The sequence below is a fragment of the Pelobates fuscus genome, chromosome 3 (genome assembly GCF_036172605.1).
Source record: "Pelobates fuscus isolate aPelFus1 chromosome 3, aPelFus1.pri, whole genome shotgun sequence".
In the NCBI taxonomy this organism is placed as follows: Eukaryota; Metazoa; Chordata; class Amphibia; order Anura; family Pelobatidae; genus Pelobates; species Pelobates fuscus.
In genome coordinates this window covers 131,937,629-131,960,266 of record NC_086319.1, presented here as the reverse complement: position 1 = coordinate 131,960,266, position 22,638 = coordinate 131,937,629, and the positions used below count along the sequence as shown (strand labels likewise).

The following is a 22,638-nucleotide window of genomic DNA, read 5'->3' as shown; positions in this document are numbered from 1 at the left end:
GATTGGTCTCCCCAAAAGCCGTACTGCCCCGCTACAGTCTGTAATGAATGCTGCAGCTAGACTGATTTTCCTATCCAGTCGGTCCTCTCACACCTCGCCCCTCTGCCAGTCCTTACATTGGCTCCCTGTATCCTATAGGAGTCAATTCAAAGTGCTAACCCATACATTTAAAGCACTGAACAATTCCAGCCCCTCTTATATCTCTTCACTGATCCAGAGGTATGCCCCTCCTCGTACCCTCCGCTCTGCCCGCGACCACCTCCTGACCGCTGCTCGCACCCGTACGGCCAACTCACGCTTGCAGGACTTCTCACGGGCGGCTCCTCTCCTATGGAATAACTTGCCTACTGCCATCAGACTCTCCCCTAGTCTTCAATCATTTAAGAAGGGCCTTAAATCCCATCTCTTCAGGAAAGCGTATGGCCTCCCAGAGTAATCTCTCCCTTACATACCTGTCCCTATGGAATAGTGCTTTGCTCTCTCCTCCAGCTCTGCTTCACTCCTACTTGATATTTCCTATCCTAATGTTTCTAATACCCCACCTCCTATAGACTGTAAGCTCATTTGAGCAGGGTCCTCTTCAACCTATTATTCCTGTCAGTTTTCTTGTAATTGTCTTATTTATTGTTACATCCCCCCCCTCTCAAAATATTGTAAAGCGCTACGGAATCTGTTGGCGCTATATAAATGGCAATAATAATAATAATAATAATAATAATAAAATGGAGTGATATTAAATGAAAGCTCTGTTTCCCCTGAACAAAATTATATATAATAAGTGTGGGTGCACTTAGTATGAAAGAGGTAAATTATTGTTGAACAGACATATAGTAAAATTCTGTGGTTTGTTTACATTTGTTTTGGATCACAACTTGTACATTTGGCTGCGGTCTTAAGGGGTTAAAAGGAAGTGTTACATATCCTCATAACACACACAAAAAAAACCCTGAGTTAAGACTTTTCCCATGCTACCCATATATACGGTACACAACAACAACACCTACTCGCCCCACACGTGATCTCATGCAACCTTTCTTCTTATGAACTTTTCAGTTGTCACTCTTGGAACGTTCCATTTGTGTTTTTAGACGGGGGACGCCTCTTTTTTACACTTAAACGTAATTTTCGATCTGAACAACCCTCACTGGACTTCGCTTTGGATCTACCTGTAAAAAAAAAAAAAAAAACTCCACAGCACAGCCGTTTCTTACCTATTGTTCCGAACTGCACTTAGAGGATTTAGTCCTTCCCGTTGGTAAGAGTAGCTGACGTCACCGACCCCCCCATTCCCCACGCCGACAGTGGTGCGTTCCAGCAGAACGCTGTGTCCTTCCCTTTTTTGGGCGCTCGCTTCGCGACGTCACCGTAGTTTGTTTGTGCCAGGACCGCTGCTTGCTGTGTTCGGTTTGTAAGCGGCTGCTGGGCCTGGGCTCCCGACCTCACCGCGCAGCCCTCCCTCCCTTCCCCTCCGTCCGCTTCTCACACAGGGCCATGTCCACACCGGCCAGGAGGAGGCTCATGAGGGACTTCAAAAGGTGAGCAGCGCTCCTATGGAGCTATGTAGAGCGCACTGCTGGGCTGTGGGCCCCATTAAAGGTACAGGTGACAACGAGCCAGGTTACATGGATATTTCACACAGCCAGCCCCCCAGCAGTGCTAACACTGGACAATACAGAGCTGGGTATAACCTATGGCACTCTCCAGCTGCTGGGCAGTACGTGTAATGCTGGACCCAGCCTGTTTGGACATTATTGGGAATCCTGTACCAAAAAACGAGTCCTAGAAAACCCATGTTTGGAATATTCAGTGTCATCACAGTTTGCTGTAAGACTGTACAACGGCACTACTTCTGTTATCTTTAGAGCTGATATTAAAAGACAGGAGACCAGATTATATGTATCTCTATTGAAAGTTTTTGATTCAATGTTGACATATTTTAAGTAGGACTTGGTGTCATGCCTGAAAGTATAACTTAAAGGGACACTGCAGACCACTAGAGCACTTTAGCTTGCTGGAAAAGCTTTGTGTGAAGTGTGTCCTGTTTTAATTTAAATTTTTTTTTTTTTTTTGCAAAAAGTGGATTTGTATAAAACGTTACACTTTTATAAATTATACCGGTTACACCCCCTTGGCTGTCAAGCAGACAAGGTCCTGTTACTTCCTGGTTTTGTTACTTCCTGACTTTTAACAGAACACTTTTTGGTGTTTCTGAGGGTACCTGCAACCTTTATTTTATAGCAGTTACTTTGATTAGTTCCTCAGTATCACATTTAGAAATAATCAAAAACAGTACTATTTCTTTATCGTTTCAAAAGTTGTAGTATATTACATCTGAAGGCTAAAATGTAAGTTAAATAGCCATACTGTAGTATAGCTCAGTTGGGGAATGTTTTCAAAACGGCTAATTTAGCTTAAACTTTGTCATTTCGATTGAATTCTGTAAAATGTTGGTGTTTTATTGAATAAATCCTGCTTATATTTGTAATAAGAGACTAGTAATTAAAGTAATTTTGGTGGTCTTTATCTTTAGAATCCTGTATTAAGTATTGCCCCATTAAAGATGTGTATAGGTAGTGTGCTGAAGCAGGACTTAGTACAAGTTTCTTTTGTAGTAAAGGGAGGGCCGTTACACTAGCTGTCCCTTTGTTGTTGATACCAGCATGCAACATATTCTTTTATGATTTAAGAGATCCATCTTTTCTGGATATATTAAATGTTGAATGGCAGCATACTGAAGGACTTCTTAAAGGACCACTCTAGGCACCCAGACCACTTCAGCTTAATGAAGTGGTCTGGGTGCCAGGTCCAGCTAGGGTTAAACCATTTTTTTATAAACATAGCAGTTTCAGAGAAACTGCTATGTTTATAAATGGGTTAAGCCTTCCCCCAAAGCCTCTAGTGGCTGTCTCATTGACAGCCGCTAGAGGCGCTTGCGTGATTCTCACTGTGAAAATCACAGTGAGAGCACGCAAGCGTCCATAGGAAAGCATTGTAAATGCTTTCCTATGCGACCGGCTGAATGCGCGCGCAGCTCTTGCCGCGCATGCGCATTCAGCCGACAAGGCGGAGAGGAGGAGGAGAGCTCCCCGCCCAGCGCTGGAAAAAGGTAAGTTTTGCCCCTTTTCCCCTTTCCAGAGCCGGATGGGAGGGGGACCCTGAGGGTGGGGGCACCCTCAGGGCACTCTAGTGCCAGGAAAACGAGTATGCTTTCCTGGCACTAGAGTGGTCCTTTAAGTAACTCAGAGCACTTCAGCTCTGTTCATTTGAACCCTTCTGTGTAATACATTGCCATTTTGTGGAAGCAGCAATGTTTGCATGAAAGAGGTATGCACCTCAAAGAGCTGTGTTCCTGTGGCGTTTCCCCCTCCACAGCCGAGTTAAAGGGACACTATAGTCACCTGAACAACTTAATGAAGCTTAATGAAGCAGTTTTGGTGTATAGAACATGCCCCTGCAGCCTCACTGCTCAATCCTCTGCCATTTGGGAGTTAAATCCCTTTGTTTATGAACCCTAGTCACACCTCCCTGCATGTGACTTGCACAGCCTTCCATAAACACTTCCCGCGAAGAGAGCCCTATTTAGGCTTTCTTTATTGCAAGTTCTGTTTAATTAAGATTGAAGAAGATTAGGCGTATTCCCTAGCTTAACAAGCTTTGGGAGCGCCAGGAGGGGGAGTACTGCAGCTGTTGTACTGCTTTAAATAATGGTCTAAAATATTTTAATCGAGGGTATCATTGAAAATATGATCCCTAATGGAAAAAATAATAAATGAACAAATAAAACTTAATGTACCGCCACCATTATAAACACACTGGGGTGGGTCTGTACACTGAATCAGTAACACACACTGAACCTGGTGCTGTGGCAGGGATAATCCAGTTACCAGTGTTGGTTTTTATCCCTGCCACAGCACCAGGTTCAGTGTGTGTTACTGATTCAGTGTACAGACCCACCCCAGTGTGTTTATAATGGTGGCGGTACATTAAGTTTTATTTGTTCATTTATTATTTTTTCCATTAGGGATCATATTTTCAATGATACCCTCGATTAAAATATTTTAGACCATTATTTAAAGCAGTACAACAGCTGCAGTACTCCCCCTCCTGGCGCTCCCAAAGCTTGTTAAGCTAGGGAATACGCCTAATCTTCTTCATTTTGTGTATATATACAAGGGTTACCCCCTATTGAGTTCTGCAGACACACTCTAGTTCCCTCCTTTGGGAACCTAGCATTTCGGTGCTCCTTCGTTTCTTAATTAAGATTGTCCTATCCCCTGCTATGTGAATAGCTTGCTAGACCTCGCAAGAGCCTCCTGTATGTGATTAAAGTTCAATTTAGAGATTGAGATACAACTATTTAAGGTAAATTACATCTGTTTGAAAGTGAAACCAGTTTTTTTTTTTTTTTCATGCAGGCTCTGTCAATCATAGCTAGGGGAGGTGTGGCTAGGGCTGCATAAACAGAAACAAAGTGATTTAACTCCTAAATGACAGTGAATTGAGCAGTGAAATTGCAGGGGAATGATCTATACACTAAAACTGCTTTATTTAGCTAAAGTAATTTAGGTGACTATAATGTTCCTTCAAACTAGATAAAATCAGATTAAATAGATACTCCACTGTCCAAATACAAAAAATGAAATCACTGTTTAATAACCCGAAATAAAAACTTGTACGCATTGAACAGTGCATTTTTTTTTTTTATAGGTGGTATATCTAAAAACCGTTTGCAAAAGCTGCAGTTCTCTTGCCTGAAGTCTTTGCAAACCCTTCCCATTTTACTCAGCCCAGACTTTCTGTGGCTGTCCGATCACCGGCTTCCCAATGCAGCTCAATGAAAAGTCTTTGCATGGACTAAAGGAACATTTCAAGCACCATAACATCTTAATGAAGTTATTTTGGTGCCATTAGGCCCCCAGGTGCACTCTTACATCGAGTAGTTAATCTATTCCAGAACAGTTTAACCTCAAAGTTCCCTCCAGCCCCTCGAACTCAAGACCGTAACCCCCCTCGCGTCAGTTTCGGTTTCAGGAAGCGCAGTGTGTTGTTTGCTACGGGCGCTGCTGATTGGTTGAGAGCATCAGCTGAACGCTCTCAGCCAATCAGTGACTCCCCATTCTCAAAACTGGCTTGAAAGAGGTACACATCAAACTTTGTGTGTGTGTGTGTGTGTGTGTGTATATAATTTTTTTTTTTTTTTTTTTACTAATACTAGTCCTAATTATGGAAAGATAAGGTGTATAATCAATCAATACCCTGCCACATGGGTTTAGATTCAGCGTGTTCTGCACTTACACCAAGCACATAGCAAGATGGTGCTTGTGTTACTCTTCATTTAAAATTTACATTATTCGGGTTATTCACTAAAGAGTTTAAGGTGAATATCAAATGAAGGTTAAAACGGCTAAACTGGAAACATTCTTGAAGTCGCTATATTTCAGCTTCCCTTGTCTTAAATTTAGAATTCACTGTGAATTGACTTAGAATTCTCACTTTAGTGAATAACCTGGCAAATTTGACATTGGCTATTCATATTTAAATACATGTTAATTTTTTTGTTCTTTTAATCCTTGCATTGCAGCAAATGAACATGTTTACAGCACTAAGAGAGTTTTCTGTTTTACCCCTTTAGGACGGCGGGTGTACTATGCCGTCTTTAGGGGTTGGCTTTAATGCCAGAGGACCGCATAGTATGCCCAGCCGTCGTCGTGCTCATCTGGACCGGCGATCCTGGTTGGGGTGGGACTGCCTGACAGCCCAGGCAGTTCCTCTGCAGCAGCTCTAGCCCTCCAGGGTTATGTGATCACATGGTCGCATAAGGAGTCTATGTAGCTGCCTGCAGGGGGGCTGTCTGAGATGTCAGACAGTCCCCCAGACTGCTAAAGTGTGTGTATATAAAAAAAAACACGTTTCACAATAAATATATTGTACATATATATGTATAATATATTATACATATGATTTCATTATTACTGTACTTAGAGATATATATTTTATATATCAAAATACACTTATAATGAAATTGTGTTTTAATAAAATGCTTTAATTATTTTGATATATTATACATATTATGAAATAAGTGTGTGTGTATACGTCCTCTCGTCCTCCCTTCCCCTCCCTCCCCCTTAAAGCAGGGGTAGACAACTTTGGCACTCCACATTTTGTGGACTACATTTCACCTGTTGCTTTGCCAGCATTATGACTATATACATTATGGGAGATGTAACATGTGGAGTGCCAAAGGTTACCTACACCTGCATTAAAGGGTTACTCAAAGCACTATGACCGCTTTAGTGATTTTAAGTGGTCATGGTATTTGAAAAGCTGCACATACAGTCTTCAATATGAAAATAAAATATCTCCACATGTATAAAGGTGTAACCACTTCTGGCAGCATGATTGGTACCTCATTAGGAACCCTGGAACAAGACTTCCAGATTGACTAATGTTGATTCTAATGTTTTGGACAGAGGATCATTCAGGTCTGACAATTTCAGCCAGTCAGTGACTGGCAAAAGCCAGGCCAATCACCCAGCTTCAGAAAAGGCTTGATGCCAAGTGGGGACCCAGGTAAGAGGGCACACCATTTTAAGTTAAGATATTTTGCTTAACCACTTCAGCTAACAAACGTTGTCATTTAGGCCTTGTTAAATAAAATAATTTAGATTTGTCTCTTAATATGAGTGAAGAACTTATTAAACTGGGAATAGTTAACTGCAATAATTTCATAATTATCTATGTATTTCTAATGCTATATAACAAAATCAGTTATGCTCTGTTAAATTAATCTGAAGTTATTCTTAATATTAAATCTTTATCTGGTTGCAAATATATCTTATAAAAACAAAACTTGGTATATTTTAAAAATCATAATTTAAATCAACTTTGAATACTAGTGATTTCATTCAAAACTATCCTGCTTTAAATGAACACCCCAAGCATCATAACCACTACAGAGCTTCTCCCACACAATATTAGAACACTTTGATTTCTTACATCTGGTCTGCCACTCCACAAAAAACACTACTTCAGTCGGAGAGCAAGAAGCACTCCACTCCAGATATAAGCTCTACATTATTAGACTGCTTACAGTGGGGAGGCGCACAAGACTGCTTACACAATTACCATGCGCTTTAGTGTTTATGTTGCTTGACGTAAGTGTTCCTTTAAGAAAGGAATTGTTTTAGGCATGGGAAGATTGTTGAAGGTGGAAAAGATTTAAAAAAAAAAAAATAGTATTTTAATCTAATAACTTTCCTTACTTGAGGTAGATTATTTTTCATTCCTTCTTTCTACTCTTGCAACTTTGTAGTTTATTCTTTTCTGCAAATAGTCCCTTACTTGTATGGAGATTAGAAATATTCTTCAGCATATTTCAGATTTCCATACAAGAAGGTATTTGAACAACATACTGAATTTGCTTAATCATGGGTATAAATGGGACCATATATGCAAAGTCGCATAGACTTCCGTTCAATCAAGTAAATTAAAAAATGTTTGTTGCTATACACAGAATGTATAAGTTCTATCCATTCTCTAGGTGAAGCTCCTATGTCCAGGGTTTGGCAGAAAAGACCCAGTCTTTTTGATTTTTTTAGCAAATGCTAAATGTGGTTGATTAAAAGGAAGTTTGGAGTGTCCCTTTTTTTTTTTTAATTTATTTTATTTTTTAAAGAAAATCTATTTCACAGATTGCAGGAAGATCCCCCAGTTGGAGTCAGCGGTGCACCATCTGAGAACAATATCATGGTTTGGAATGCAGTTATATTTGGGTATGTAGAATAATCTTTCACCTGTTCTATTAAGTACTTGATTTAAAGGGACACTATAGTCACCAAAACAACTTTAGCTTAATGAAGCAGTTTTGGTGTCTCGATAATGCCCAGTTCTCTGCCATTTAGGAGTTAAATCACTTTGCCTTCCTAAATACTTCTTGTAAAGCGATATTATGTTTATTTTCTATTTGTTGTCCAGTGTGCCTAACTTAGAATTTCTTATCACATACACTGTTTGTATGTTATTTAAAGTTCAATTTACAGAGCAGGAGATGAAAACTTCTAAAGCATGTGGCAAAACGTCAAGGGGTGGTGTGGCTAGGGCTGCATAGACCTAAACAAAATTGATGGCAAAAAATAGAGCAGTGATGCTTCAGAGGCATGATCTATACACAGAAACTGCTTCATTAACCCAACGTTATTTTGGTGACTATAGTGGTTTAAAAAAAAAAAAAAAAAAAAAAAAGTATGTAAGGTCATGTTTTTACGAATAAAAAGGTCTGTCTTGCTGTTAAGGATTGAATTTTAAAGTTGTAATGGTTGACCTCAAACTCCAGTTAGAGCTGTGAAAGGGAGGGGGGAGGGAGAGCCTAACCACAGAGCAGACACATGTCACTGCAGCTCCTGCTTCTTACTGCAAAACAAGACGATTTCTACCGGGCAGAGGCTGCACATTGGCAAAATACTGCTGGCAAACAATCACCATGACCTCCATGCCCATACCACATAAGTGGACCTTTGTCCGGACTAACCTCATGGCCTAGAAGCATGGTCATGCCACGACTGACTGCAGATCACAGCTTGGGCCATTGTGTCCCCACTGACCAAATGCACACGTTGTACCTGGCTCCTGCCGCATGCTGTAACTTAGGTTACGACCGCAGGGCCTAGTAAGATGGCGGAAGCGACCAGACTGTCAGTGCCTACAACCATGCAACCCGCACATACGCAACTGGACCTGATATTCACCCGCTTCTGGGATCTGCTGGAGTGGTGCCTGTCACAGAAGTCAACTCCACATGCCAGGGAAGCAAAGGGGTTTGGGGAAGTGGAGCAGAACGGTCCTGTTTAGGGCAAAGCAAGATCCCATATTGCATGCTGCACACCCGCCTAGGCTGAAGGTCACACAGAGACCTTGGCTACAGAGGAACATCAGAGCCATCCGCAGCACCCACACAGGGAAAGACCCAACCTAACAGAGCTTCGGAGTTTCTTGAAGACGGGTGCTGTCCTTCAACAAGTCCTGAGAGGGAGAGGCCTCTCCTTGTCTGCGATACGCCAACACCACCAGTCATCTTGCTGCCCAGCATGGGAATTGGCTGACTGTGTAGCCCGTGAACTGTGCCCAGTACAACAGCTGCAGAGGACTTGCTACCATAACAGGGTACCACCTAACTCACATGAGCTAACTCCGTTTAACCCCTTAACACCGCAGCCAAATGTACAAGTTGTGAACGAAACAAAACGTAAACAAAACCTGGCATTTGCGCTATATGTCTGTCCAACCGTAATTCACCTCTTTCATATTAAATGCACCCCCCCTTATTATATATCATTTTATTCAGGGGAAACAGGGCTTTCATTTAATATCAAATATTTAGCTATGAAACATAATTTAATATGAAAAAAATGGGAGAAAATAAGATTTTTTTTGATTTTTTTCGTTCTACATGACATTTTAACTGTTAATGTCATAATACTGTTTGCTTTTACTGCAATAAAATACACATATTTGTATTCAGCAAAGTCTCACGTGTAAAACAGTACCCCCTATGTACAGGTTTTATGGTGTTTTGGGAAGTTACAGGGTCAAATATAGCGTGTTACATTTGAAATTGAAATTCGCCAGATTGGTTACGTTGCCTTTGAGACTGTATAGTAGCCCAGGAAATAAATGTACACCCATAATGGCATACCATTTGCAATAGTAGACGACCCAAGGTATTGCAAATAAGCGATGTCCAGTCTTTTTTAGTAGCCATTTGGTCACAAACACTGGCCAAAGTTAGCGTTCGTATTTGTTTGTGTGTGAAAAATGCAAAAAACGCCAATTTTGGCCAGTGTTTGTGACTAAGTGGCTACTAAAAAAGACTGGACATACCCCATTTGCAATACCTTTGGTTGTCTACTATTGCAAATGGTATGCCATCATAGGGGTAATTTTCATTCTTGGGCTACCATAGGGTCATAAAGGCAACGTAAGCAATCTGGCGAATTTTAACACAAGCATTATATTTGACGCTGTAATTTTTGAAAACACCATAAAACCTGTACATGAGGGGTACTGTTGTACTCGGGAGACTTCGCTGAACACAAATATTTGTGTTTCAAAACAGTAAAAAGTATTGCAGCAATAATATCGTCCCTGTAAGTGCTGTTTGTGCGTGAAAAATGCAAAAAACGTCACTTTTACTGGCGATATCATGGTTGTAATACATTTTACTGTTTTGAAACACTAATATTTGTGTTCAGCGAAGTCTCCCGAGTAAAACAGTACCCCCCATGTACAGGTTTTATGGTGTCTTGGAAAGTTATAGGGTTAAATATAGTGCTAGCAAATTAAATTCCCTATACTTTCGGCATGGGTGGTCAGGCAGGTCCCGCTAATTGTAATTAATTAGGATACCTAATTATGTAAAATTATTACATAAATATATGTGTAGAATTAATATATGTATATATATACATACATATATATATATATATATATATATATATATATATATATATATTTTTTTTTTAATATTTTTATTTATATATATAGGTATATATATAGTGATATATACGTATATATTTATGTATATAGATATATATTATTTCGTTCTACGTGTATTTTGATATAAATATATATATATTAATATCACAATACAGTTAGAACGAAATAAAACACATCTATATATTTTTTAATATTTTATTTTTAATTATTTATTTTATTTTATTTTTTTATGTATTTACATATTTATTTTTTTATATTATTTATAAATATATATATAACAATAATTATATATATATTTAATCAGTATCAGTCTACGTGTAATTTGATATTAATATATATATATATATATATATATATATATATATTAATATTTAAATACACGTCGTGTATGTGTAAATGTGTGTGTATGTGTGTATATATATATATATATATATATATATATATATATATATATATATATATATATATATATATATATACTTAGATCATATATATATAATATATATGATCTAAGTATATTTTATTTGTAACTGTCATTTTTTTTATTTCTTTTTTTAACTAATATTTTTTTGTTTTTACAGGACAGGGGGCAGAGACAGTGTCAGCCAGTGATGTCACATCACTGGCTGACACACAGGATCAGTGATCACAGTGACTGCCTGTCACTGTGATCACCTCCTGCAGATTGGGTAATTGACCACAGGGGGGAGTGCCTGGGTGGTACAAGCACTCCCCCCTTCCAATCTGCAGGGGGATCACTGTGCCAGTTACATGTGTCAGCCAATAGGCTGACACATGTAACACTGATCGCAGTGACAGGCTGTCACTGCGATCAGAGAGCTCTGAGATCGCAGTGACAGCCTGTCACTGCGATCTCAGACCTAGCAGATCGCGGTCACTGACCCCAGGGGGACTGCCTGGGGGGCCAGGTAAGTCCCCCGACCGCGATCTGCAGAAGGGGAAAGCCGCCGGCCGCATGTGTCAGCCGATTTGAAATCGGCTGACACATGCTTAATACTGGTCGCAGTGACAGCCTGTCACTGCGATCAGAGACTGCAGATCGCGGTCACCGGCCACAGGGGGGGTTGCCTGGGGGGGCAGGCATCCCCCCCGACCGCGATCTGCAGCGGGCGATTAGCGCCGGCCACGTGGGCGGCCATTATGGCGAGGACGTACTATTACGCCCGCCGGCGTTTAGAGCCGGTTCCTGCAGGGCGTAATAGTACGTCCTCCGGATTTAAGGGGTTAATTACTCCTATACCTTAAACCTCCAGTTTATTATATACCGTGCATACAGTATAATGCCTAGCACCCTTCATGCCTACAATTTGTTTGCGCCAAGTACTGGAGTTGGCTGCGTACGCACTTCAAGACCTCTGTGTTCTGCCAACCCTTGCGGAACCCTTTGATGTAACTGGACACAATCTGCTCTATTCCAGTTTTACATGCCACCTCTATATAATTCAGTGTGATGCTTTTCTTTTCTTTGGCTTTTATCGTTTCTTTAGTGGAGCTCTATATATGATGTAACTCTGATTTACACATGATTTCCTAGCACCTTCTAAAAACAGTCACAAAGCCTCAGTTGTAACCTTAGTTTTAGATGTTGACTCAGAAATATCAGTACAGCAAGTGGTAGATATCACTATATTCGCCTAGCATGTTTATCTTGTTTACTATTTCTATATAATCGGGCCGCTTACTCCTACTCAATACTTTATCGGTTGTCTTGTATGCACTGCCTGCTGATCTGCCTCTTCTGCTAGTTTGATGCTATTAATACAAAATTGTGCAGTTTCTATGAATGACATATAATTGTTTACTATTGTTTGATATTACTGTGTTTGAGCTGTTGTGGCATGACAAGCTTACATGGAATAATTTGCACACCCAAAATAAAGATTTACTGAAGAGTGGGGAAAAAAAATAAAAATCTGAAGCCTTCGTCATGTGTTCTTGCCAACGATAATAAAGCCTATACATTTCAGCAGTATTCAACTTCTTGTCACGTTGCTGTGTGCAAAAAATGGTTTCAGGAAAATCATTGCTAAATGGATAGGTAATAGGCCTGACCTGAATCCAATAGAAAATATGTGGAGACCGTTAAAGAAGCTTGTTAGTCAGAAGTAACCAATAAATAAAATACAATTGTATAGAATCATACAATCTCGTTTTTACATTACAACACCTGATAACCTAAAACACTCGGTTCTCACTCCTTGAGATGCTGTTGTAAAACTGTTATTGAGGCAAGATTTCCCAACTCATTACTAACAGACATGTTTATTAATTATTGTTTATTTTGGTTTATCATGTTTTTCTGTGTACAACTTTCTTCAAAGTGCAGTTGTTCTAATAAAGTATGTATTTTCTGCATTAAATTGTCTTGCTAAATTTCATTTTATGGTATTTTTCTAGAACTTTTTTTTAATATTAGCCATTTAACCTCTGATCTAAAACTATTTTCTAAAAGGTTTCCACTATTTTGGTCTCTAGTGTATAATTATATTGCACTTTTACATTTTATAAATTTAAACTTTAAGCATAAAAAAAATCTCCCAAAAACGTAAGTGCCTATTAGTATGCCGAACGTATAGTTGTTGTTACATGGCCAATACAAAAAAAGGCCATGGCGTAATGTTTATTGATCCATGTAATGTTTTTACTTTCTTCTCATACCTCTTTATCACGTCCAACTACTTTTCTAGAGAAATCGAATTTCTGGAGCATTTAATGGAGTATATATAGTAGATATTAGTCACTCTTTATACACACATTTTGGGAGTACTAGTAGATAACATTAGTGCTTGCAGTATGGTATCATTGTATGTAAACACAACTGGCTGGATAAATATGTAACATTGTGCACAGCCATGCTATTTATAAGCAAAAAAGGTACACTATACACTGTTTGTGTTTTAATCTCTGACCATCTTATTAATCGTATAATACAAATATCCTATCATATAACTGGATTTTTCTTTCCTTTTTCAGGCCAGAGGGGACACCATTTGAAGATGGTAAGTTAATCTCCCTTTACCTCTGTCATTAAATGCATCACAAAGTTAGCATATTTGTTTGAAGGGATAGAACTGTCCCATCACAGAGTTTCCCCGTTTAGGTGTAAGATAAGTCCAGGAAATAATGAGGAAACCCTGATGCTAGAATACAAAATAGTCTGTAAAAGAAATGTAACGGATCACCTGGTACCCCGACTGGGTACCTCCGTTGAAGGATGCTCCTAGCACTTCCTGAGGCCTCCAAGCACTGCAGCAGACACCATAACCATCGTGAACTCCTCCAGAGAGCATAACAGGAACCAGCTATTCCAAGAGCTTAGTGATTCAGCAAGGGAATATGACAAACATAGCAATCCCTTGTAGCAGATTCCCCCAATAAGAGACGACACTCCAAATCGAGGGTAAAGTAGAACTCAAGTTTAATGGCAGGTACTCTGCTTTTATGCAGTGCTCCCCTGCAAGGGAGACTCCCACAGACAATTGGGCATTAGCCAATCAACTATCGGTTACATCCCACATATTCCCTCCCCTCTGCTTGGGAGATAATTGAGTTTCTCACTGTATCTCCTCAATTATCTCCAAGCTGAAACATATATATTTTTATACATTTTTATAACTTTAAATCTATACATTCAATCTTAATAAACCACATATTATTAATCAGCACACTTGAAATATAAATATACTCAAAAATCATGCAAATCCTTCCATTAGTTCAAAAGTTAGTCGGAAGTCCTTTGTGACCGACCGCAGGCACATTTCCATGCCCAAAACAGTTCCACAGATTCAGGCTGTGCGGTCGGTCTATTTCTGCCCTGAAAATAACAAAGACCCATCCGAAGGCGGCGTTCGAATCGTCGAAACGCACTTCAACTTCTGTCGAAGTGAAACCAGGGTTGTTTCCGTGGTGTTATATTGTCTACCAGAGGTCTATTTTACACCCAGAAATGACAAAGTCCCGTTCGAACGTGTGTTCGAATCTTCGAACGGGACTTAGTCTCCAGCCGCAGTGTCGAAGGGTAGGGGAAGGTACAGCTCACCGCGTTCGACTGGATTAAAATGGCCGCCACCACGTGTTCGACTGTAATGGCGGCCACTTTCGACGACTTCGGCACTTCGACTGCATCCGAAGTGCCAGTTTAAAAGTTGTAATACTGCTCAACAGTATTTAAAGGCCCAGGAACAGCATATAAACATCCATTGTGCCCAAATACCCTTCTTACAGGGTCAATACACCCCAGGGCCATAGTCGCAGGGTAGGAGGCTAGCAACCAGGCTTCTCCAGTTAACAACAGTGGCGAGTTTGGTTCCGCCACAAATATATATGGCAAACATGCATGTACCTTCCTCTTTCGTGGCCAACCATGTTCACATAAATAAACCTTTTTATCATTAAAGTAGGCTGATGGGAAGGAAGGACAACCAGCAGGAAATAAACCGATCTTCAGTCAAACTTGTTGAACTGAAAGCCATATCTATTTGCTGATAAAAGTATAGACATCTTCCATTGCAGCCTATAACTCATTGACCTCTCTTGTGCAGTGGACAGTATGTACCAGGAAGTCCTTGACAGAAGTAGGTACCTACAGTTTTTCTTAGAGTAGGGCTAAAAGGATCACTATAGGGTCAGGAACACAAACATGTATTCCTGATCCTATAGGGTTAAAACCACCATCTAGTCCCCCCTGGGCCCCTCATGCCTCCCTAAATATAGCAAAATCTTACTGTATTCAAGCCAGAAGCTGTAACTCTGCATGCTGTTAGAAAATAAGCAGTCTGCTGACCTCATCAGAAGTGGTAGTCTGATCCAATCACAGTGCTTCCGCATAGGATTGGCTTAGACTGACAGAGGCAGATCAGGGGCAGAGCCAGCACAATTCAAACACAGCCCTGGCCAATCAGAATCTCCTCATAGAGATGATTTAAATCAATTAATCTCTATGAGGAAAGTTCAGTGTCTGCATGTAGAGAGAGGAGATACTGATGTTTGGATGCATTTTAGGGAGCTATGACCAAGGAAGGATCTCCAACAGCCATCTGAGGAGTGGCCAGTGAAGTAATCACTAGGCTGTAATGTAAACACTGCATTTTCTCTGAAAAGACAATGTTTACAGCAAAAAGCCTGGAGGTAATGATTCTACTCACCAGAACAAATTCGATAAGCTGTAGTTGTTCTGGTCACTATAGCGTCCCTTTAATGTATCTTTAGTGCTACAGTAACACAAATGAAGACCAGACTGTGTCTACTTCATGGTCATTGGAGATCAAAAGATCTAAACTCCTTGACATGCCTTCATGATCTGCAAAAGGAATAGGCTATTTATGTCCCACAGCAGCCCTTCAATGCATGCTTCTTATCACTTGTATTTGCTAGCTTTTTTTTTTTTTCTTTTTTCACCAAAAGCAGACATCAGCTGACAGAAATAATTTATGAAGTTCCAATATATTCTGCAGCATAGTACAATAGATGGACAAACCAGTTATTGTAACAAGAAGATAATTTTACAGGGACAATGCTGAAACAAGTTTAAATTCTAGTGGGAGCAGTATGGGTAAGATGTATTTCTTGAATATAGTGTTTGTTGCTAGAAGACTTTACATTAAAGTTTTTTTTTTTGTTTTGTTTTTTTTTATATGACCTAGTTGGAGTTTATTTATAAAATATTTTACCAGGAAAGATACATTAAGAGTTCTTTCATTTTCAAGTATGTCCTGGGTTAAAGGGAAACTCCAGTGCCAGGAAAACTATCAGTTTTCCTGGCACTGGAGGGTCCCTCTCCCTCCCACCCCCCAATCCCCAGTTGCTGAAGGAGTGAAAACCCCTTCAGTGACTTACCAGAGGCAGCGACATGTCCCACGTCGCTGCTTCCTCCTCCCCCGCCGCTCCTCCTTCTGTTTACGTCGGCCGGTGGGCGAGACTGATCCTGCCCACCGGCCAAGGAGACCTAATGTGCATGCGCGGCAATGCTGCGCATTAGCGCACCCCATAGGAAAGCATTGAAAATTTATTTCAATGCTTCCCTATGGGGAATAGAGCGACGCTGGAGGTCCTCACACAGCGTGAGGACGTCCAGCGACTCTCTAGCACAGAAAACCTGTGCTAAATAGCAGGAAGTTCCCTCTAGTGGCTGTCCTATAGACAGCCACTAGGGGAGGACTTAACCCTGCAAGGTAATTATTGCAGTTTAAAAAAGCTGCAATAATTACACTTCCAGGGTTAAGGGTAGTGGGAGTTGGCACCCAGACCACTCCAATGAGCAGAAGTGGTCTGGGTGCCTGGAGTGTTCCTTTAAATGGGCTAGTGAGTTGCAGAGAGGGAAGGAAGTATTCCAACAGATTAATTGATATGCCTTTTTTTAAAATTCATTTAGACTGGGTGAGAGATTAGTGGAGCAGAGAAAGTGAGTCAGAGGGACACTCCCCACACATAAAGCATTTAGTGCTTTATTTGTCCATAGCCTGACACAGGGGTGTGGCACTGCAGGACCCAAGTAAGTTATCAAACATTTGTAAAATGGGCACCGGTCTGTAGTGGTTATGGTGTTCGGATTATTCCTATAATCTTATAGAAATGTAACACGTTTATCAAGTTTTCTCAATGTTTTTGTAATCTCTATCCACAGGTACGTTTAAACTTGTGATAGAATTTTCAGAAGAGTATCCAAATAAACCTCCAACTGTTAGATTTGTATCAAAAATGTTTCATCCAAATGGTAAGTTTTTTTTTTTTATTACATGAGTCTGCTTTGTTGCAATGTGTTCTTGCAGATCTGGCTGTTGCTATTATGGATCGACCGATATTGATTTTTTTTTTTTTTTAGAGCCAATACCGATAATCTGTTAACTTTCAGGTCGATAGCCGATAACTTGCTGATATTCTGTACATTAGACAGTGGAGATGTGTGTATTTGTGTAGTGTGTAGATAATGAATGCAGGGTGTGTTTGTGTAGTGTGTATTTAATGAATGCAGAGTGTGTGTGTTTGTGTAGTGTGTGTGTGTGTGTGTGTGTATAGCAAATGCAGTGTGTATAGTGTGTGTGTATGTATATATATAATGAATATATATATATATATATATATATAGTATATAGTACACACACACTACATTATATTATAGACACATGCACATGGGGGGGGGGAATGCATGTATTTTTTTGTTCCTCCTCCCTGCTTGTCTCCTGGCCAGGGATGGGGGATATGACAGTCCCTGGTGGTCCAGTGGCATTGGCTGAGTAGTGGGGGGGGCCCGCAGGTAGCGTTTACTTACCTTCCCTGCAGCTCCCCAGTGTAACCTGTGGCAACGCTCTGACGGCCGCGGGTCTCGCGAGATTTACACTGGGAGCTGGAGGAGCTGCAAGAAAGGTAAGTAAATGCTACCTGCGGGCCCCCCCACCCCCCCTGCCGGGCTTGTAATGAGCCTGGCTGTACTAGGAGGCATTATCGGCAATATCGGTATCTCTATTGGTCGAAAATACCGAATATCGGCCGATTTTATATCGGTAAAACCGATAATCTATCGATCCCTAGTTGCTATTGTTTAACCCGTTAAGGACACGACGTGTGACATGTCATGATTCCCTTTTATTCCATAAGTTTGGTCCTTAAGGGGTTCAAGAATTGTCACTTCCTCACTTTTCCTTACACGTGTTTAAATGATTTAAAAAAAAAAAAAAAAGTTTGTTTAAATTCCTTTTCTCACACTTTTTTTTTTTTTTTTTTTTAAATTCTTTATTTTTGCTGTGCATGAATAACAACCGTTTGTCAACAATGCCATAACAGCATATTCCAACGTAGTGAACATACAGATTTGTCAACTGTTGTATAGCATTTAGATGGAACATACACATTTTTATGTTAATAAGTCAGGCTAGGTACACGTAAGTCATTCGCATTAGTTATAGTAAGTTACATCGCCGCTTGGTAACAGTAGTTTAAGGTGAACGTTTCTATTGCGTATCCTCGCTTATAAGTAGTTTGTATGTTAATGTATGCTTTGCTATGCTTTAGTCTGATGTGTCAGGGAAGATTACAAATGCAGGTGTACATACAGATTGGCCTACTGACATATAATAGAATAGTAAATTAACAAGCTTAACTGAATCAAGTATTTAAAGTATTTAAAGTATTACAATGCCAAATGTGCTTTCGCTTATAAGCAACCAGTGATTACACTGCCAATCGCGTCTAAGCCAATTGCTAGATTCGTGTGCTGTCCCCTTTCATTGCCAAACGTTACACTAAGAGGAGAATTAGGCGGGTGAACATAGTACAAATGGTTAAATAGATGCTTATAGAAAACAACAACTTATGTTAAGATGAGTACTCAAGTGAGTAAAGATTGTGCCACCAGGCAGGTTGTGGCAAGCTTGGTTATCGTCCGCTCCAATCATGCTGTTAAGATCCTCGTGTGCTGCCACCTCAGTTGTGGTATTAGGAGCTGACATGTCCGTGTGGTGGTAGCCACCGCCAGAGCTTCAGTTGTTAAGGCAGCCAGTTGGGATACCAGTTGTGATCAGGCATGGTGTCGGTCAGCATTCAATACTCCGGCACAAGGATAGTTCTCTTAGGGCTCCACTGAGTCCGTTGCGACCCTGGGACCCACTGCAGGTCAAAGTGTCCCTGTAACCGAGCCGGTAGGTGAGTGCTGGCATGATGCTCCAATGTCGGTCTGCGGTTTTGGATATATGGAGCTCTTGTGAGGCGTGCCCATGTAAGGTAGGCGCTGGGTCCACTGCCGCCTAGTAGGTCTGCTTGCTGTGTGGGTAGTCAGTAGGGCCGCGGGTCCCCGTTGTCCCGACGTGGTTGCAGCAATAAGCCATGGGTGGTCGTAGCTCCTGCCGTGTGTTGTGGGATCTCTCTCTCAGCGCGTCTTCTCCAGCGAGCTATAGGTTGGGTGCAGCGGCCATTTTGTGTAGGCCGCATAGTAGCTGACGGCGGTGAGTCTCTCAGAGGGGCTGCTAAGATGTTGCCTGCCCGGTGGGGGCCGGGATAACCCCCGCCGGCCCAGAGGGGGGGGTATACGGGGCCGGGAGCCCCTGATTCTTAGAAGTTGCCGGTGCGTGAAGTGAGGCAGCGGCCGTCCGCCCCACTCCCTTCCCGGTTAGGCCTCACTTTTTCCAGCCCTGGAGCATCTCACCAGGACCTGGTCCACCCGATTTCAGGTGCTCCAGCTGCACCAGGACACTCCAGGGCCAGCTAGCGTGCCCCTCCAGGGGGTTCCAAGCAGGATGTGGTGGGTTTTTACCCATTTTTAGTCGAGTTCCCCTGGAGCCATCGTAACTTGCAGCCTGCTGGCATGGCCGCCCGGCCCCGCCCCTTCTCACACTTTTAACCTGCATACTTTGCCAGCTAATGTTGACCAATTCTCTGTGAGATTCAGATGCTTGAGACCTCACTGTGCCACAAATATATAAAAAAAAAAAAAGCATAGGAGCTAGCAGATCACAAATGCCGTAAGGAGCCAGACTCGGAGTTACAGTGGTCCGGAAACACTTGTGTTGGTAGCCTGTGGTTTGCACCTCCATCGGATGCAAACCACAATAGTCAAACCTTTGCGATCCAGTGCTTCTTAGTGAGTGCAGGACTGTCATGTGTCCATAAAGAATTGCTTATGGTAGCCAAAGAAGTATCTTTATTGACTAAGCCTTGTCCTCGTTCATCTATTGCAAAAGATACACAGCCTGGGTATTTGCAGGAACTGTACATGTTCAATTGTTTTACGGAGCTGAATAACCACATTACAAATGAGACCAAAGACAAACTGTATTTTTCACTCTTTCTCCTTTCTGTGAAGTTCAGCTTCATCAGTAAAATAAATGAAAATATGGGAAGAGCCTATCTGTTGTCTTCTATTAATTCACTTAAATTCTTGTACAGTTTGCTTGTTAAAAAAAAATAAAAAATGATGGTTTACATATTGTCATTAACTTTTTTTTTTTTTTTTTAGTGTATGCTGATGGCAGTATATGCTTAGATATTCTTCAAAATCGTTGGAGTCCAACTTATGATGTTTCATCAATATTAACGTCAATTCAGGTAGTTGCTAATAGATGGTGGATAGTTAAATAAATAAACTACAGTGTGCCTTCCCAATGAAAGTTGTTAAACAGTGTTTTGTTTTTAGAATTCTTCACTGGGATCTGACTGGTGTCACTGCCTGTCTCCAATGCAGCAAGAAACTCTTGGCTCATTTGCTGAGAGCAACCGGCTGTTGCTGTCAGCAAATGAGCTGGCACTGCGCTTGCAGGGCTTGGTTCAGGAGAGCTAATTGAAGCTCCAGCTTTCCTGGAGGCTGAGAGGATGTAGGGAGTGGTACCTGGTAAGAAGTCAAATCATTCTAAAAAAAGTTTTACTTAATTGGGGGTGCCAGGACAATCCTGGCAACAAATATGCTTGGAATGTTCCTTCAAGTATAAGTTTATATTTGAGTATGTGTAAGTGAGTGAGTAGCCCGTTATGTATGTGGCTAATTAGGTATAAGAATGTCTAATAAGATGTGAGTATTGCTAAATAAGTGTGCTTGTCATTACAGATAATTTTGATAAACATTAAAGCTCACTTGCAGTTCAAAATGTAGGATGCTAGCATCTGACTTCATTTCAACAGCCTACAGTTTCTGAAGACACACAGAACCATACAAAAAGCCCCATAACAATCATGCAGTCAGTCCTCACACAAATAAAACCTTTATCATAGATGTAAAACTCCCATGACACATCCTTATTGCACATGTAAAGATCCATCACACACTTTTAACCACAAGAATTGTAAACTCTTAACTCTCACAAACTGAACTTCCATCACACACCGTGCTAAAACAGAAGTATGCAAATCCCATCAAACGCATTCGTCTACAACACCTCATGTATATAGTTTCTAAAGCTCCCCCCCCCCCCCCCCAACACTTATACTTATTAATGGGGTGTAGGGGGAAATGTAAATTGGTGTTTGTTTGATCCTGTCCCAGAACCTCTCATTCTCAGTGAGGCCATCAAAGACCTGTTACAAGGAGCTAATGGTTACATAATAAGCTGTTCTTGTAGCAAATCCCTGAGCTCTGAGCCTCTTTTACAAGGATATAACTGTTTTTCTTTATATTTTCCTTCCCCATAATGAACATTCTGTCCTGCATATTTATAATTTTTTTTTTTTTTCTCCCCCAAACAAGTTTGGGTAACCTGTAATACAATATCTAATTTTACATTTTAGTCTCTGCTGGATGAGCCGAATCCGAATAGCCCTGCCAACAGTCAAGCAGCTCAGCTTTATCAGGAAAATAAACGAGAATATGAGAAGAGAGTATCTGCTATCGTCGAGCAAAGTTGGAATGATTCTTAATAGATTTCCCATATTAAATTGCCCCCTATTTCGTGTACAGTTTAACTTCATAAAAGACAAAATGGAGGCTGCTACAAATAACGTTGAACAAGTTGTGAATTTCCATTCGAAGTTGTTGGCAGACATAGAACATCAAATCCCTTTGCCCTTTCTCCAGTATGGAACATTTCAAAGCTTGTGTATCTCTACTAATGTACTTTTTATTGCATGTTATGCATGTTAAGAAATAAGTTATTGCTACATTTGTAAAATATATATATACTGTTTGTAATTTTTGTTTCTTCGGTGTATAATGTTGGCGTGCAGTTTACATGAAATAATACACATTTTGTAAATCTATACACTTTTCTTTTTTTTAACTGCCTCATTTGTGACTTATTTTCTTTTTATAACAAGAGAGCAGGTTTTGTTTTTGTTTCTTTTAATACTGTTTTAAGGTAAACTGTGGAACAGCTAACAATAGATTTGGTTATTCTTACATTTGACTGATTTTTCTTATTTCAAATATTTTCTCATTAATAAAATGAGTGATTGCAGTTCTCTTTTTAATTATGTATATTGCGTATGCGTTTAATTACAAGTAATGCTAAATACAAATATTTTTTTTATTTAATTGTATTTCTTTAACTGATTAGAGATAAATTTGCTGCATCTGATGCTTGAGTAGCATTTTAATTGTAGACTCTCGGTAATCTAGATCTGATTTGAAAATTATCCAAGCTATGACTATTGCTAAATTGGAGAAGTTGGTTATGAGCATTCCTTTTACTTTTCTCACTCCAGTTTAGA

General features: G+C 40.4%; 1 protein-coding gene across 1 annotated transcript; it reads left to right on the top strand.

Annotated features, from left to right (window-relative positions):
• The first annotated feature begins 1,295 nt into the window (after window positions 1-1,295).
• Window positions 1,296-22,457, top strand: UBE2B (ubiquitin conjugating enzyme E2 B). Its single transcript, XM_063447476.1, has 6 exons — window positions 1,296-1,535; window positions 7,692-7,772; window positions 13,486-13,511; window positions 17,135-17,224; window positions 20,459-20,547; window positions 21,721-22,457. The coding sequence occupies exons 1-6, from the start codon at window positions 1,492-1,494 to the stop codon at window positions 21,847-21,849; spliced, it is 459 nt and encodes a 152-aa protein (XP_063303546.1). The 5' UTR covers window positions 1,296-1,491; the 3' UTR covers window positions 21,850-22,457.
• The last annotated feature ends 181 nt before the right edge of the window (window positions 22,458-22,638 follow it).